This window comes from Polyodon spathula, chromosome 9 (genome assembly GCF_017654505.1).
Source record: "Polyodon spathula isolate WHYD16114869_AA chromosome 9, ASM1765450v1, whole genome shotgun sequence".
NCBI classification, from domain to species: Eukaryota; Metazoa; Chordata; class Actinopteri; order Acipenseriformes; family Polyodontidae; genus Polyodon; species Polyodon spathula.
The window spans coordinates 25,912,776-25,929,779 of NC_054542.1; the positions used below are offsets into that span (position 1 = coordinate 25,912,776).

General features: G+C 37.7%; 1 protein-coding gene across 10 annotated transcripts in view; it reads right to left on the bottom strand.

The window, feature by feature from the left end:
• The window catches only part of dmd (dystrophin), a 728,160-nt gene that overhangs the window by 122,682 nt on the left and 588,474 nt on the right, over positions 1-17,004 (bottom strand). For all 10 annotated transcript variants that reach the window (XM_041259003.1, XM_041259005.1, XM_041259010.1 and 7 more), the window contains 2 exons: positions 6,450-6,622; positions 1,829-1,985 (listed from right to left, as the gene is read on the bottom strand). In XM_041259003.1, coding sequence (XP_041114937.1) covers positions 1,829-1,985; positions 6,450-6,622 — 330 coding nt within the window. The remainder of the gene's footprint in view (positions 1-1,828; positions 1,986-6,449; positions 6,623-17,004) is intronic.

Here is a 17,004-nt window from a genome sequence, read left to right on the forward strand (position 1 = left end):
ATCCGAAAGCTGGCTGAAGCTATCTTCTTGTAGTGACACAGAGAGGTGGGAAAGGGGGTGTGTAGGCTTTCCCTCTCTATGAGTGGCTGAGAGGCTGGTCTTGCGGGGGGATTGTTAGCCCTATAAAATAACACTCTACTGTTCCCAAAGGTCTGCCCTTTTAAAAGTGCTGAGCGTGCGGAAGCGCTGGTCCAGGACTGAGAACGGCCGGGGGAAAGAAACCGGAAAAAAAAGAAAAACAAAAGAAAAATAGTAGTAACGGGGAAACCTTGGGAAGACCCCTGAAGTATTCATTATAGCAGGCTGAGGGAGCCGCTAGTGTAGGTCGGTGACCCGGGTCGTGTGGGTAGCAACGACTGTGGAAACGATGCCAAGTGCAGCACCTTTTATTTGTAGTTTTATTACTGTTTTATTTTTCTTTTTTCTTTCACCTTCTGTTTTTGATTATTCATTTGAACACCTGTAAGTGCGCCCACACTTTGAACTGTGTACCGCCTTTGGTATTACGTGGTTCTGTCTACCATCGTTGGTAGGCAGACCACGGTCAATAACGCCCTCTGCGGGCTAAAAAGGGGAAGCACCCACACCCAATAAAACCAGGCACCTTTACAATGTTTCAAATTCACCCTTATATCTCCTCTTGTCAGTGAATTACCCACCACCCTTCCATAGATATATTTTCCTTTTAACCAAAAACAAATCGATATTCTGAGGTAATATTTTTCATTAAGCAAAACAACTGCATCACACTAAACTACCGTTCTCTCTCCTCTTCTTGTCCAGCCCCATAGCAACCAATACACAGTAACCAATGTAATGGAACCGTAGGTTCAATCTTAAGATACAAAACAGAGATTTTGTTTTTGCTAAGTAGAAGAAATGCCCGCAATGATTCAGAAAAAAAAGCCCAACAGTGCCTCACCTGGCTGCGCGTCATTAATACCCATACATGTGAGATGATGTACCCTGACATTATTATGCTGCTGGTGCTCTGAAATGTCAGGAGATATGCCCAATTAGTTATTTTGTATTCAGTTACAGATTCTGGCAGAAACCAAGCATTCCCACCTGCTGTTCAAAAGAGATTCCATCAGCAGCCTTAGAGGGAAAGCTGTGGGATCGTAAAAGAAAAGCTGATATAGGCTAGAGAGGATCCTGGGGTGAAATAGGGGGGCAAAAGATATTGATCTATATACTATGCTTGGGAAGATAACTACCCAAAGCTAAGGCAATACAAATGACACCATTAGATTTGGGTACCTGTAGAAGAAGCTAATGCTCTGCAAACAATTTTTACACTATTATGGCAAACCAGAGGATCCCAAGGCTATTTCATTCATCAGCTTAGAAAGGCACCGCATTGTGTAATTTAAACAATTAAATTAGTTTCCTTCCTATAAAATACGTTAAAAAAATCTCAATTTCAGTTTTTATGGGTACAGTACATGTTGTATACACGCCTCAAAGCCGCCAGCATAATGAATGGCTGAAGAACATTTATTCAGACAATCTTGGAATTTGTTTGAAATGTGTAATGCCATTCTGTATTGGATGTACCTAGCTTTTTACTGGTTCAAGCAAGGGCCCCAGTGTCAATACCCTGTAATGGAGTTGCCCTTATACAAGTTTACCTTAGCAATTTTGCAGTATTGCAATGCTTTCCTCATTGTTTACCAATGTTAGCCATGTTTTTAATATGCATTGCATTGCCACATCTCTCTGGGCTTAACAGTGCTTACCCATGGTTCCACTATGCTTTGGTACAGTTTGTTATGCTTTTACTATGGGAAACCTTAATAGGGGTGGGGTTGTTATAGCAGTCTCTTACCCTGTGTGTATCTAGCTGATTTTGGACGGTAGGCACATCGCCCCCAATGGGCTTCTGTCTGGTCAGTTCCTCATTCTTTAGCTGGAGCCAAGCAAGGAGTTCCTGCAGAGAGAGGTGTAAGCGCTTCCACTGCTCGGTGCTGGCCTCAAGATGGGACCTAAGCAAATGGGAAATAAATGTAACACAAGTGTCTGTAACCAGGTTCTTACAATAGTCTTACAAGACAGCTTTGAAGCTGCTTAAAGTATATCATATACGGCACTACATTCATCTGATTTTGATCTAAACTACAGGTATTATGAGCCAAGTGAGACCATGTATGCCTAGCTTGCTACATGTTACTACAGGTCAAATACTACATTTTTTGTGTAGTACGGAAGGATAGGAAGGATTTATTTTCTCTGATTTGTAGAATTGAACTGGGGAGATGTTTATTATCAGGTGATATAGCAAACCTAACACATCACATAGGCTTATGTAACAGGGCAGTAGAAAAGCCCTGCTTAAATGTATTTTGTTAATTTATTTTTAGAACAGGGTCTCCCCTTCCACCCCTGCGTTATTTAATGTATTATGATTTATTTATTGTATTTGTTTGTTTTATTATTTATTTTATTGCATTACTGTATATAATTATTGATTGAAGGCGAAGCACCATGTGTTTTGTTATTGTTTTGCAGCGTGGATGCGAAGCCCCATCCACATTAAAAACCCGTGCAGAAGTTAGCCATCTCCCGAATTAAGTGATTAATTTGTTGCTAATCGGGAAATGTTCACCTACATAAATACCTGCAGCTCTCTGCACCTCAGGGCGGGTGTTCAAGAGGCGGAATGAGAACGAAGAGAGAAGCGAAAACGAAACTAAAAACGCTTAAAGGATCCGTGAAGGTTACTGCCCAGCCGGACCTTAACAGTTATTATGTGTTCGTGATTTGTTTTTGTTTATCTCTTATTTTTGTGCTCTGTGAACTGTGTTTCTTTTGTTTAAATATTTTATTTATTTTTGTTATTTAATAAACGGCACACGCCGCGTTTTGTTGAAACTGCAGATACCTTTGTTGTGCTTCCTTCTTCTGGTCTGAGTCACCGCAAAGCCATTTCCTGCCACAGCTTTTAAAAATGCAGCATAGTGTTTTAATTTAACAGGATGGTAATGGTTCGTTTATACAAGGGTTTTCTTTACTAGTTATAAAGCTTTTCTAAAGTAAAACCTATTTTGTTTGCTTTTCCAGAGAGGCAGAGTGTGCACACAATTATGACATTTTTTTAAAATAATAAAGTCAGTTTCTAAATGACTGTGGGGACCCAATTCATGTTACTCTCTCTAATACTTTTTTTGTACAGCGTTAATGTTTTGCAGATTTATATTTCCTGCCACTGCCAATGAGAAGTGCTGTGAATGAGTGGTTATATCCCAGCAGGTTATCCTGTTAAAAACGAATTTGAAATAAATTAAATGAATACACACATAAATTGTCACCAGAGTCTTTTGTTCCTGGAGAAGATCATAAGGATGATAATATCATTCAGCCTGAATGGAAAACATAAACCCCTTGCTCCCAGTGCATCTTTTTTATTATTATAAATTTCCAAGAATCCGTGAGAGCTTTTCTGCAGGATAGCACTAGACTGACTGACATATTGAATGGTTCTTCAATACACACCACTACATATGCATTTGTGGTAGCCGTCTTGTATTTAATATTAGCTAGTCACCCTCTTCAGTTAACACTAGTACCCAAATCTGACCCCTTATACATTTTCTTTAAGATCATTGACCTGGCTTACAATAATGCGGTAAAGAATTACAAGAGAATTACAAGAATTACTGATGCTTGAAACTGGTTTCAATAGAAACCTGATCTGACCATAGCTAAGGTGGAAACAAGACACTTCCATATGCCAAGTACACTTTGCCACTACTTTGTCGAGAGAAAAAAAAAATCTATTGAAAAAAGGAATGCAACACAAGGGTTAAACAGCTCTTTTAACAAGCCTAAACAAAGCGCTTCATTCAGAATCATTGCTCTTTCATGACAACCTATGGTTCCATTCAGACAATGAGTACTGTATCATGTTTACACTCAGAGAACTAAGCTATCTGCCAACATCTTTAAAGAAAATGTCTTTGCTACTGAAATATTTCAGAAGAATGCTTTCTTTCAGGATACACTCGAACTTCATCATGCGGCTGTCGTTTTTTTTTTACACTATCTGATATAAAGGTACTTTACTGTACAGTGCCTTGGCTTACAGCTGCACAGAATCTGGCAAACTGCATTCATGATAACAAACAAGAGAAGAGCGAGCCTTCAGAGACAAGTGTTACAATAGGGATAAAACAAGAGCACTCACCCACATCCTCCTTATAAAAGTATACTAGTATACTTCACACATGGGAAAAGTATGGAACAAATCGAATGTGCTGAACCATTAGAAGGTTCAGCACATTGTTGTTTTATTTGTAACCTTGCATCTAAACTCAATAAGTATTATGACTCATGAAAATCAGATCAGACTTAAAAATCCTCCCCAGGTAAGCGTTGTAAAAACCTTCCACTATGCAGCACGTCTCATAGTCCCATGCCTTTCAAATAACAGTGGATCACAAAATAAAGATCAAAACAATATCATGTTTATAAATGTGCTTAAAAGAACTCTGGGACAAAGTTGTTGAAGGGCACAGATCGGGGGATGGGTATAAAAAAATAATAATATCAAAGGCCTTGAATATCCCTTGGAGCATGGTCAAGATGACTACTAAGAAGTGGAAGGTGTATGGCACCACCAAGACCCTGCCTAGATCAGGCAGTCCCTCCAAACAGGATGACCAAGCAAGAAGGAGACTGATCAATGAGGCTACCAAGAAGCCAATGGCAACTTTGCAAGAGCTACAGGCTCTTATGGCCAAGACTGGTCAACATGTGCATGCGACAACAATATCCCAAGCACTCCACAAATCTGGCCTATATGGTAGGGTGGGAAGAAGGAAGCCATTACTCAAGAAAGCACTGACACAACAAAATGTGAAAAAAGTTCAAGGGGGTATAGACTTTCTACAGGCACTGTACCTGTATATACACAAATTTACTTACAAATATTTGTTTATTTCATTTATTACCGGTTTTTGAGGTTGCGCTTTATTTAATATGCCTGTATATGAACACATTTCTGTTCAAATGTCTGTTTATTTACAATGTTTCGGTTGTGTAGGTGCTTTATATGACTTTCTTGAATAAAACTACAACTTACATTGTATTGTTTGTCCTTTCATTATAATATGTATGTTGTTTATAATACTCCGGTCAAATTGACCGGTCATGGTTGTTCTAGGTATACCTATAAACACGGTCGTTCTAGTGTTAATGTGAATATGTAAACATGCTAGGTTTACAGGTCAGTGTCAGGTGACATAGTGTACCGCCAAGGGCACATTTCCTTTCATTATGGCAGAATTATAATATGCAGGCTGCAGGTTTCTAATAAAAAATAAAAAATGAATACGAATACACAGTTGCTGAGTGGATTTTGTGTTGGTGGATTGAGGGAGATATATATCTGACTAGCCCCTGTGGGTTTATCTGGTATTGTCTGGAAATCTGATTCTTTGTAATCCTGTGGGATTACACTGTGCATGGTTTACAACACGTATGAGGCAGTGTGACCAATTTGTGTGAGGAAAGGACTCGGGGACTCGGTTTTCAATCTCATCCACTGACTTACATCACCACAGGGCAAGTGGCCTACTCTAGGCACCTCTATTCCACTCAGCTCTAAAATTGTACACATTAATAGCACCTTACAGTAAGAGTATGTGACATCTTAGTTATGCTGTCTTGGATAATAATAATTTCTTCTAAGATATCCTTTGCTGCTCTGGAGCCCAGCTGTCAAGCATCACATGTAAATTAGAGAGGATGAATTGTGGCTCAACTTATCTATATCTTTCTAGTGCCATTAGCTGGAGTCCCAGCTGTGGACTTGCACTCATAATCAGGAGCTGCAGCAGAGATTCATTCATGGTTTCAAATTCCCAGTCTACTTAAATGCTGCTCTATTGCTGCTTCCTCTAGGCAAGGGCGTTTGGGGGTCAAAGTAGCTGGGATCCCTGAATGGCAATACTATACTTTGCTTGCACTAAAGAGGATTTTACTTTTTTTTTTTCTTATTTTTGATATTTGTTTTTTGTTCTTGAAATCTCATTACCGTAATGCATCTGAAATTTTTTGTTTGTTTTCCTAAACATTTATTCATGAAAGAATGGATATATATTTCTGAAATATATATATATATATATATATATATATATATATATATATATATATATATATAGTGCGAATTCAAGTTGTAAATGTTACTAGATACCTAAACTTTCAAGTAGATATTAATGACTAAATAAAATTTTATAAATGATAATTTACATGTCTGAAAGATTTGTCTCCTTATCGTAATATTTCTTCAAGTTCTCCAGTGATGCCTGGAAATATTTAAATAAAGTTTTGATTACTTTTAATTATCCATAGTACTAAGTTTAGTGTACAACAATATATCCCTGTATATGATAAATTCAGTATTAAATGGAGTCATCTGGGTGATTATGTAAATAAAGCACCCTATTTACCTGATGCTGAAGGACTTCTTATGCAGCTCACTCCATCGGACGTTCATGTTGTCCAGCCGTCGATGCAGCAGCGTGGCATCTTCTGAGCCCTCGAGAGACTTCAGGATCTTCTGCCCATTCTCATCTAGGCTGTGGAACACCTCAGTGTGGGCTTCGATCTCTGCCTGCAGGTCCTGCCAAACAAAAGAGAATTTTAGAAGACATACAGCAGATGTATCAGTCTCAATAACCTGAGCTTGGTATTTGAACAGTAAGACTGATATATATATATATATATATATATATATATATATAGATATTATATATATATATATATATTTAGAATATATGTATACATGTGTGTGGGTGTGTATATATATATATTGTATATATATATATATATATATATATATATATATATATATATATTGTATATATACATATACACACATACATACATATATATGTTATTATATTCAAGGGCTAATGGACTCAACGATCCTTCTTCCATTTGGTCCCTGCTTATTGGAATCAGTTCCCATAATATCTCAAATTGTCAAAATCTATACCAGTCATTTGATAATTGAAGAGTCTGCCTTAAAAACCTTTTTCTAAAAAAAATCCCCAAAAAACAAAAACACATACACACTTCAAAATGAAGTGTTGCTTCTCAATATGTCTGTTTCAAATCAATACCTACAAATTCTGCATGCTAGGAAGAATAAAGGATAGGCTAGTGGAGCTGTCCACATTAACAGGCATTACTTAGCAATACCAAGCTTCCAGCACACAGATACAGAGAGAGCAGATATCTTTGTTTGCCTGCAGGCACAACAAATCAATACAGATATTAGAAAGAAAATGTTTTCACACCACAGCTTTGAAAGGCCTTGTTAATAAAAGGGAAGAACTGCACCTTCAGTTTTCAGATGAGAACCTTTGAATACCGATAAAGATCAAGATATTCTGCAATTGTAACACTAATTTTATAGTTTTAACTCAGAATTCACAATTGAATGTTTAAAGTTATGGATGCTACTGTAAACAAGAAACATTATTATTATTATAAGTTCTGCTTTTCATTGAACAGGTATATATGCAAGTGTCTATACAGGTGTAACTATGCTAGGAAGGTTAACATTTGATAATTGAAGGTTAACACTTGACATTTGAGGTTGATTTCATAAACGCATACAAGCATTTTGCAGCACTGGAGAATCCCAGAGGATTTAACCAACCACCTATTGTTGGGGTACTCCCTGGTAACCAACTGGCAGATGCAATGCAGGGTGATCCCCCACTGCAGTAAAATGGTTCAATAAAACCCAGCTGTGGTTTATCCCTGTGGGATACCGGTTGGTCAGATCAACCCCTAATGTTGCAGTTATCTACAAAATGTACTTTAGAACAAATATACTGTTTATGTTCCTACTTCAGAAGCCTTTAATTGTCCCCTTGAGACCTGCTGGGAGTGTCGTATTCTCGTCATTACACAATATAAAGCAGTACTGTCTTGAAACAGATGAAAGAAAAATGCTCAAGTTTAATTCTGGTGAAACAGTTGTTAATAACTAATAATTTCATCAGATCATCAATTAAGCATCCTTGACAGCACAATTTGCTACTGACAAATCCACCAATATACAATATAACCTAAGGGACACATTTTGTAAATGCAGTTATTGTATTATATACCTGAGCATTTATAGTCACTTGAATAATAAACTGGAAACTCTGTTTCCAAACTAATAGTTCCAATGGAGATAATTTAAATTCACCTAGAAACCATTTGGGAATCCTTTCATTTCATACCTGTGAGAAAATGTTTGTCTGACAATATAACCATGAAAGTAAAATGTAAACACCACAGTTATTTAGCAGTTTAAAGATACTATAAACTAAGGTAGCCACCAGTATTGCTCAGTGCTTCCTTCTGATCCTTTTAATTCATTTAAGAGATACAAAATCCACTCATCTCTATGCTAACCAAAGAGAAGCACATTGGATAAATGGGTGTCAACATTGGTGCTGTTTGAGCACCACATACACACAAGCATTTCAAACACTAGAAATAACAAAGAATGGCTATTAAACTCTGACCTTGACCTTGAAGGTTTTCCTGTGTAACATGTTTAGCCCTGGACTAAAGCACTGCTTCCCGACGCATCACCACTACTGTCAGGATACCACCTCTCCACATTGGGACAGTTTTCCAGTTTTTGTGCTTGATTACATTTCACTGACAGAATATAATTAAGCGCACAAGCCCTACTGGTCGATAAAACACAGCCACTTTGTCATTTGGATGAAAAAAAGACAGACGGACGGATGGGGGGTGTGTGGGGAGGGAGAGAAATCAGACAGGGCAGTGAGTGTAGGAGGCTTTCAGAACAAAAAACTCTAAATAGGCCACTGACAGGCCCATTCTGTACAGCATCTTCTCTTATCACTTTATAATTAGAAGGGTGAATTTTTTTTTTTATTTGAAAAGCAACTTCAATGTTCCTGCCAAGTGCACATTCCATCCATAGACAACCTAAGTAACAAGATTCCAATCTTCCTACACAGCACATACATTCTCCACACGCTACACTTAAAAAATGATTATTTGTGATTTCTCCATTTTTCAAGGCTTTTTTTTCATATTTAATTCTATCCATGTAAATATGTATCCCTCAGCTCACAATCACATTCAGTTTATATATTATATAGACTCTATTTTTATGATTAAAATTAATCTTGTCTGTATTTTTCCACCCAGGGTGAGTTATTGACCTCTTATTACTATCACTACCACATAAAAAGTTAGTAAATAAGTCTGGTTTAAACATATTAGAACAGCAGTATTAAGATCCGCCAGTATTAAGATCAGTTGTCCTCAATGTTTTTTTGCAACAGGTACATTTGGGTATTTCTCATAAGGTCAAGGGCATGATCCCTTCACTCTTCAACATTTAGCTAACTACTTCTTATAAAATGTGAAATAAAACGAAGTTATGAAATACAGACTGAACAAAAGCAGAGTTTGAGAGCACAAAGTAGTATATTTAAAAGATTTTAGTTCCTCTAACAATACATCAGTATTTCAGAGTAACATCGTGTCAACTGCAGCAGGCACAGATATCTTTCTGGTCTTGAGGACACACGTTTGCCCAGGAGCACTGCTTTGAGGAAGACTTACTTAGATCATCATACACTAAGGCAAGTTGCAGTACTGGAATATGTATTGGTAGGATATTCTACCCACATTTTTTTTTTCAATATACTTTTGTGTGTATTGTTTTAATTTTTTTCTTTTTTTTCACTTTGACCACTTTTTTAAACTTTTAAATGGCATTCCCTGCGTCAAGGTGGTTCCCCGTGTACCCACATGGCCCTCTCAGGACTACATTTCCCATCATCCTCCTGCTCACTGGTAAATCCACCTCAGTTACATATGTGAGCAGGGGGTTGATGTAATCCTGAGAGGTCCAGTTAAAATACTCAAAGCTCATTATTTCAACACCTCCTATACCTAAATTTACCTGACAATAAATTTTCACAATCTGTGATCTTCGTATTTGTACAGACCTTTGAACTACAAAGAAAGTACTTCAAATGTATTCCTCATGGTATTTAATATTGAAGCTCACAATGGCCTCTAATAACAAAAAGCTGTGTCCAGTCTTAAAATGTTTACAGAATATCAGTGCCACGCTCAATAGTTTTCAAAAACAGCATTCAAAACAAATCTCATTTACAGGTTATAAGCTATATGACAGGGGTTATTGAATCTCATTTTCTTTTGTTGCTGATAAATGTCTGCTTATTGTAGCGACAAAAAGGTTCATGTTCACTGAAATTGGCACACACAACTCCTAATTAGCCCCAGGGGTCTTAAAACAGAGCTTGAAGATTACCCAGCTGTAATATTCCACAACAGTTTTGGAAAGTCAAGCTTAGCACTTGCATCTTCTGGAATCTAACTGCCTCCAATTCAAACTATTGTGCAGCACCAGTAACATTCAGCTTCTGCTTTTGCAGTTTATTTATCCCACCCAAAAGACAAAAAAGTGATTCCATTGAAGTTGAGCTTTGACATGACTTATGAGTGCACCATCATAACCAGCAGCCAGCAGCAGCCCTGCACAGAAATGTAAAGTCATATCTGGAAAGCATGCTACTTACTGTACAAATGCTGGACTTGCTCCAGTCCCAATCACTCCAGTAGAAGTCTATTTCCATTGTGTTTTTGCACGTTTGGTCAACACGTCAACCTTACTCAAACTTTACACAGTATATCATGGCAGTAGAACCCCCTGCAATTATATTTCTTTCCCCCTTTCAGTTCTGAGAAAGTCACATCACCAATGCAGGCACACTTCTGATGCAAGCAGCTTTCGCTCTCACTTAGTGACTCAATGTCTCGCTTCCTCTTTCCACTGACAAATAAAGACCTTCTGGATAATTTGGAGGAGCCACTGCTATTAGTTCCACTCACATTCCACTCACATCCCACTTTCCAATACCCACCGATTTCCCTTTACAACAGGGAGTCAGGGCACAAGAACAGAAAAACAAGCAGCCGCTTAAAATGAGTGAAGAGAAAATCTTTTCTTGCAAAACTGAAAAAATAAATAAATAGAAGTACCATTCACCACGCTGAGCACTTAAAGTCCAGGTTTTTTTTGTTTTTTTGTGAAAAATTCTGTAGCAGCCTTCTGTATTTCTTCTTTAGAGGTGGGGGTTAAGGTTAATTGATAATTGGCCTCACAAGTTTTTCACTTTCCGATATGTTACTGCTCTGCTCGTTTTTGTCTACGCTCAGTAATGTGGCGAAGGTAAACTTAAAAACATTTTTGGTTGTTTTGACATTCCAGCAAACATATCCTTTCATTACCCATGCTGTAAGGGCATGTCCATTCATCTTCCTTTTTTATCATCTAGATCCAGTTGCAAACTTGTATCTCCAGCACAGATTCTTATTTCCTTGTTTCTGAAGTCATGCCAGGTTTCATCAAGAAATGCCACAATGATTTAGAAAAAAAAAAGAAAAAAAACTTTTTGAAGAACAACTTGTTGAATTTTTGAAGTAAACATCTGGGCTAAACAAAATGTGTTTACTTTTCTATTTCTGGTTAATAACAAGTTGAAAGCCCTATATAGCTTCCACAGGGCTCTCAGAATCATGTCTGAGGTCAATGGTTACACTCTGATGTATCAGATATACCTAGCAGTCAGACATGATTCCGAGAGTACTACAACATTAATAGTATACACAGAAAAATAGAAACTGTGCAAGAAATTAAACAGCTGCATAGGTTAAAATAAAATTAAAAAAAAGACTCAATACAAGAAGAATAACAAATCTTTAGAACTTCAAATAACAAAGAAATCCTTTGAGATTCGATGATTTCAAGACAACTTCCTAATTTTATATAAAAGAAATACATTTTTTGGTGGAATACCATTAAGATGCAAATCAGCACTTATGTGCTTTGAAAAAGGAAAACTATATACTATAATAGTGGTTACTGTTCTATGTAAATTAAGCCTGGGACTCCTAATTTGTTATATAAACTGCATGTGTGCAAGGCTTTTTTTTTTCTTTAAAATTTTTTTTAAAAATTCATTTTTCTAAAAATTTCGTCGTCTCCAAATTTTTACCCTAGTTTTCTCCTCAATTTAGTGTGCCCAATTATTATCTCACCGCTCGCAACTACCCTGCTGACTCGGGGAACGGAGGCTGGAGCATGCGTCCTCTGAAAAGTGCTCCTGCCAATCTGTCATTTTTTGCACTACGGATCCACAGCGAGGCCACCAGACCTATAGTGCTGGAGGACAACACAGATCTGGAGGCTCCACTTAGAACCACAGGGGTCGTTGATGCCCTGTCGACCTATGTTTGATCCCCTGTTTGACAGTTTAAAGGATTAGCTCACTATTACTGATATAGAGATTATATATCACCTGTATACAAAAGTGGTCATTATTCTCTAGAATCCACTGTTAATCAGCAGTGGAACTGCTGTGTACATGGAATCACAAAGACATTTAGAAAGTGACACAATTTCAGTTGAAAAATGTTCAAGCAGTAAAATTAAATCTGACTTTTCCATTGCACAAAGAAAGTGTGGTGTGCCTCAAGCAATATTATCTAATCTTTGTATATTATTGCTCTGTTGTTTTACTGTTCAATGCTGCAACTATAAAGGGTACTGACACGACTGGCAATTTAAAGCAGACGTATTGGCCATTTAGTCTACTAGATTGTTTTCATTAACAGGTACTAAGTGCAGCCAGATACACCTCCATCCTTCAGACCAATGTGAACTTCTTCATGCCTGGGGACGGGATGCAAACCTGGGTTGTCAGGGATCCAGAGTGAACCTGCTACTGTTGCTCTAAAAGAGCTGGGTCCCCTTTAGTGGAGCAGTCAGATGCATCTTAATACTACGTCACTCAGAAAGTGCAAACATACGGACCATCATTACACAGGGGCACACGTATGGCATATCTACAAGTACTCAGAGGTTCAGTCCATGAGACATAAGCGGGAAGGCGCATGCTAAAGGAATTGGTATCTCATTAATTTCTGTGATAGCTCACATGGCCTGATTGCCGCTAGTCCTTTGAAGTAAAGACAGTGATTTTGTTCCAGGAAATAGTCTGCATATTCAAAACTACAGTACAAAACACAAACGATGGCCAGTGATAATGCTGCTAATTTTAATAATAGAAAAAATGATGGATTTTAAAAACTTGGTTAGAACTAAATAAATGTAAAAGTAACCTGAAAGGATAATGCACGCTGCTTCGTGGAAATGGCATGCGTGAACACTATGGCAACCTGGAATGCATCATAGGATCAGTAGTCCTATAACACCACTAAAACACAGTACAGAGTCAGTTAATACATTTCTCAATATCCTTTACACTCAGCTGTTCAAACAAGGGTAATTGGCTCCAAAACCATTTGCACACCCCCACCCCCCCGAGTTTTTGACCAATTACTTGAAACCTCAAGCTAGGGTCCACTCCTTAGCTGCTAAACACTGTCCATCGGAATGTTGCTGATGAAAATAGCTTATGTCACCTGACTGTCCTATCCCTATTTTTTCTCAGATAAAATGTGTCTGAACCATAGACCTGGGGAGAGAGTTCTTCTTGTAAATCACCAGTAAACTTTTAAACCCATCTCCAAAGTGCTCACAGCCAGTAAAGCAGAAAATGCAATCCCAGGCATGGTTTAATAATCTTAGCATGATCAAGTTGGAAGGAAGTCTATAAGCAGGAATGATCAAGTAGTATGTGACCAAAAGTTAACTCCTTCATTCTCACCACACTGCTCCCCGGTATGATCGGTCAAAGAACCATTTAAAAATTTACAGCACTGTTGTCTATGGAAAGAGGTAGAATTTGTTCAGTATCATTATGGTGTAAGGCCACCACTGCTATCCAGGGCAGCAGTGATGTTGCATTATTATTCTGCACTGTGTTTAAATGGTTCTGCTACTAGTGCTTGTTCTTCGTATCACTGCAGTAGAAACCGATGTTATCCGAGGTAAGACTTTTGCTTATCCATTTTTTGATAGCACCATTTCAACCAAATATGATGCAGGTTTATTGCTGGGATACTAGAATTGTAGGGATATCCAAGATAAAACTGGTTTATGGGTCCCAGTTTGTACAGTTTTGGATACAGAACTACCTGCAAACTGATGTTTCACAACTACAGTTTAAAGTTTGCTGTTGAGATATCTGGTGATTCCCGTGCGATGTAATTCTTTTGAGAAAATAATGTTTTCGATACTGTTGAATACAAATACAGGTTCCCCACTGTATGACATTGCAATCCCCTCTAGTTTCTCGCAGTACTGGACCTGCTTTTACAGGATCACACAGCTTCCATAAATTATGAATTACAACTTGGAATCACATTCCAACTGCTTTTTCAAGAATTTGTACACTGCCCACAGGTACTAGGGCAGTGTTACACATTTACAATAGTACAAGCACAGCAAGGTGTAATTAACGGTGGTAAACTTTTACTAGGGTGATCGTTTAGACTTCCCTCCTCTCAGAATCGCAGAAAGGCCTTTATATCTAACTTCCCTCACTTGTGGGGGAAATTATGTGAAAATCCCATATAACCATCACTTATACTTAGGGCTTCTGATTTTCAGTTTTAAATGATAAAAAATAGATAAATTACAAGCCCTTTTCTTTAACCACTGGACCACACAGCCTCCTAATGTACAACGTAAGTGCTGAAGTACTGTCAAGTTAGTATACGCAGAAAAAAAAAAGTATTTTGGAAAGTAACCGAAAACACTAATTTCATACAGTATACAAAAAGCGAAAGCCCCCAAAAAACGGATTTTGGGGTATCTTGAAAATAGCTAAAAAATAAGCACAGAAAAATGAAATTAATACAAACTGAAAAACAGAAGTCCTACTCATACTATATTCATTATAATGATGCTTGGTCTTCTGGTTAACTGAGACTAAATGCAACTTGTGAATCTTACAGTATAAGACCTGTCATAATAATACAGTAATAATTGACTCCCATCTCCTCACTGGTTTACCCAATAGCTTTTCCTTTCTAAAAATGTCTTGACGTAGTTTCTGCTCTGCTATCAATGTTTCCCTCACACAAACCTGATTGACCTCTGACCACTGACTAAGATCTCTCATCAATAGAGTGTGGCTATATACCTGCTTGACTTTTTTAGAGGCTAAAATGTGTTTGCAAAATGATGCTGACCAAACATCATTAACTATTGCTTAAGTCTTCTTTAAACAGTCATTGTAAATATTGTTTATATTTTTCCTGACATGATAAGCCAGTACAAATGGAGTCTGATTTGCTGCCATGTGACAGGTTCAGCTGAGTAACTCCTGAGCAAGCACTCCCTGAGGGAAAGAGTCATCTGTGTGTTTACAAAACAATGTACTGTAGGAAAACAGCTCTCCCTTCCATTATCAGTTTGAAACAGATATTTACTGAAACTGCTCATGGTAAGCAGCACAAAGGGATTTTTACGATGGGGATCCCAAATGATATCTGATCTGTTATCACACAAAACCAAACCACATGATTTCCAGCGGCAATTCAGTGGCACTGCAATAGCATTGGTTTTGCATTATTTTGTTTTCGCAATTCCATTTTAAATTTATATCTCTACCCTACAAATACAACAGGACTCATAGACTTTGAAACATGTGATAGTGGTTACTGAAAGACATAGAGACAAATTATATATATATTAATATTCTATACTGCCGTGAGCAGTTGTCTAAGATTTATGAATTTACGGTCAGTCAGTTGCTGCTTTTTATTTTATTTTTTTGTCTTTTGGTAGCACACCCAACCCCCCCTTCCAGCACTCGACACAGCTGTCCTGGCACAAACCTGCAACAGGCTCGAGCACCACCTTAAAAACTCAAGCTGAGAGTAGATACATTCAGGAAAAATGTGAGAAATGAGTAACTACGGTCCATTTTATTATTTAGCTATTTTAAATAGGACCACCTTTAAATTCTAAATTAAACCCTTCATGGTTGTTTTACAGACCCCTGTATTAACATCACTTACTACAATAAAAACACAATGCAAAAATGTTTAAGATTTTAAGATTGGTAGCATGTATATTATAAAAATAAAACCCAACTGTCTCTAAAACAGCAAAAACATAGGGAATCGTAGTAGCAACACCAACCGAAGCTCATTACTGACCAAACTAGTCCCTAACCTCTGGTATTTCTCCCTGCATCCAGATTTGATTCTTAATTAAACAAGCTATAAGATGCACACTTTCTAACACTCCCTTTAACATCCACATGGATCAATCTGCTCTACTCACTCTTCAAACCTCTTGAGTCCAAGCTCATATACTGTACCACTTTTTTGAGAGCTGAAATAGATATACAGTGGCTTGCGAAAGTATTGACCCCCCCTTGGCATTTTTCCTATTTTGTTTGTCTTGGAATTAAAATTTATTTTTATTTGGATTTCATGTAATGGACATACACAAAATAGCCCAAATTGGTGAACTGAAATGAAAAAAATAACTTGTTTAAAAAAATTCTAAAAAATAAATAATGGAAAAGTGGTGCGTGCATATGTATTCACCCCCTTTGCTATTAAGCCTCTAAATAAGATCTGGTGCAACCAATTACCTTCAGAAGTCACATAATTAGTTAAATAAAGTCCATCTGTGTGCAATCTAAGTGTCACATGATCTGTCACATGATCTCAGTATATATACACCTGTTCTGAAAGGCCCCAGAGTCTGCAACACCACTAAGCAAGGGGCACCACCAAGCAAGCAGCACCATGAAGACCAAGGAGCTCTCCAAACAGGTCAGGGACAAAGTTGTGGAGAAGTGCAGATCAGGGTTGGGTTATAAAAAAATATCCGAAACTTTAAACATCCCACGGAGCATCATTAAAGCCATTATTAAAAAATGGAAAGCATATGGCACCACAACAAACCTGGCAAGAGAGGGCCGCCCACCAAAACTCACAGACCAGGCAAGGAGGGCATTAATCAGAGAGGCAACAAAGAGACCAAAGATAACCCTGAAGGAG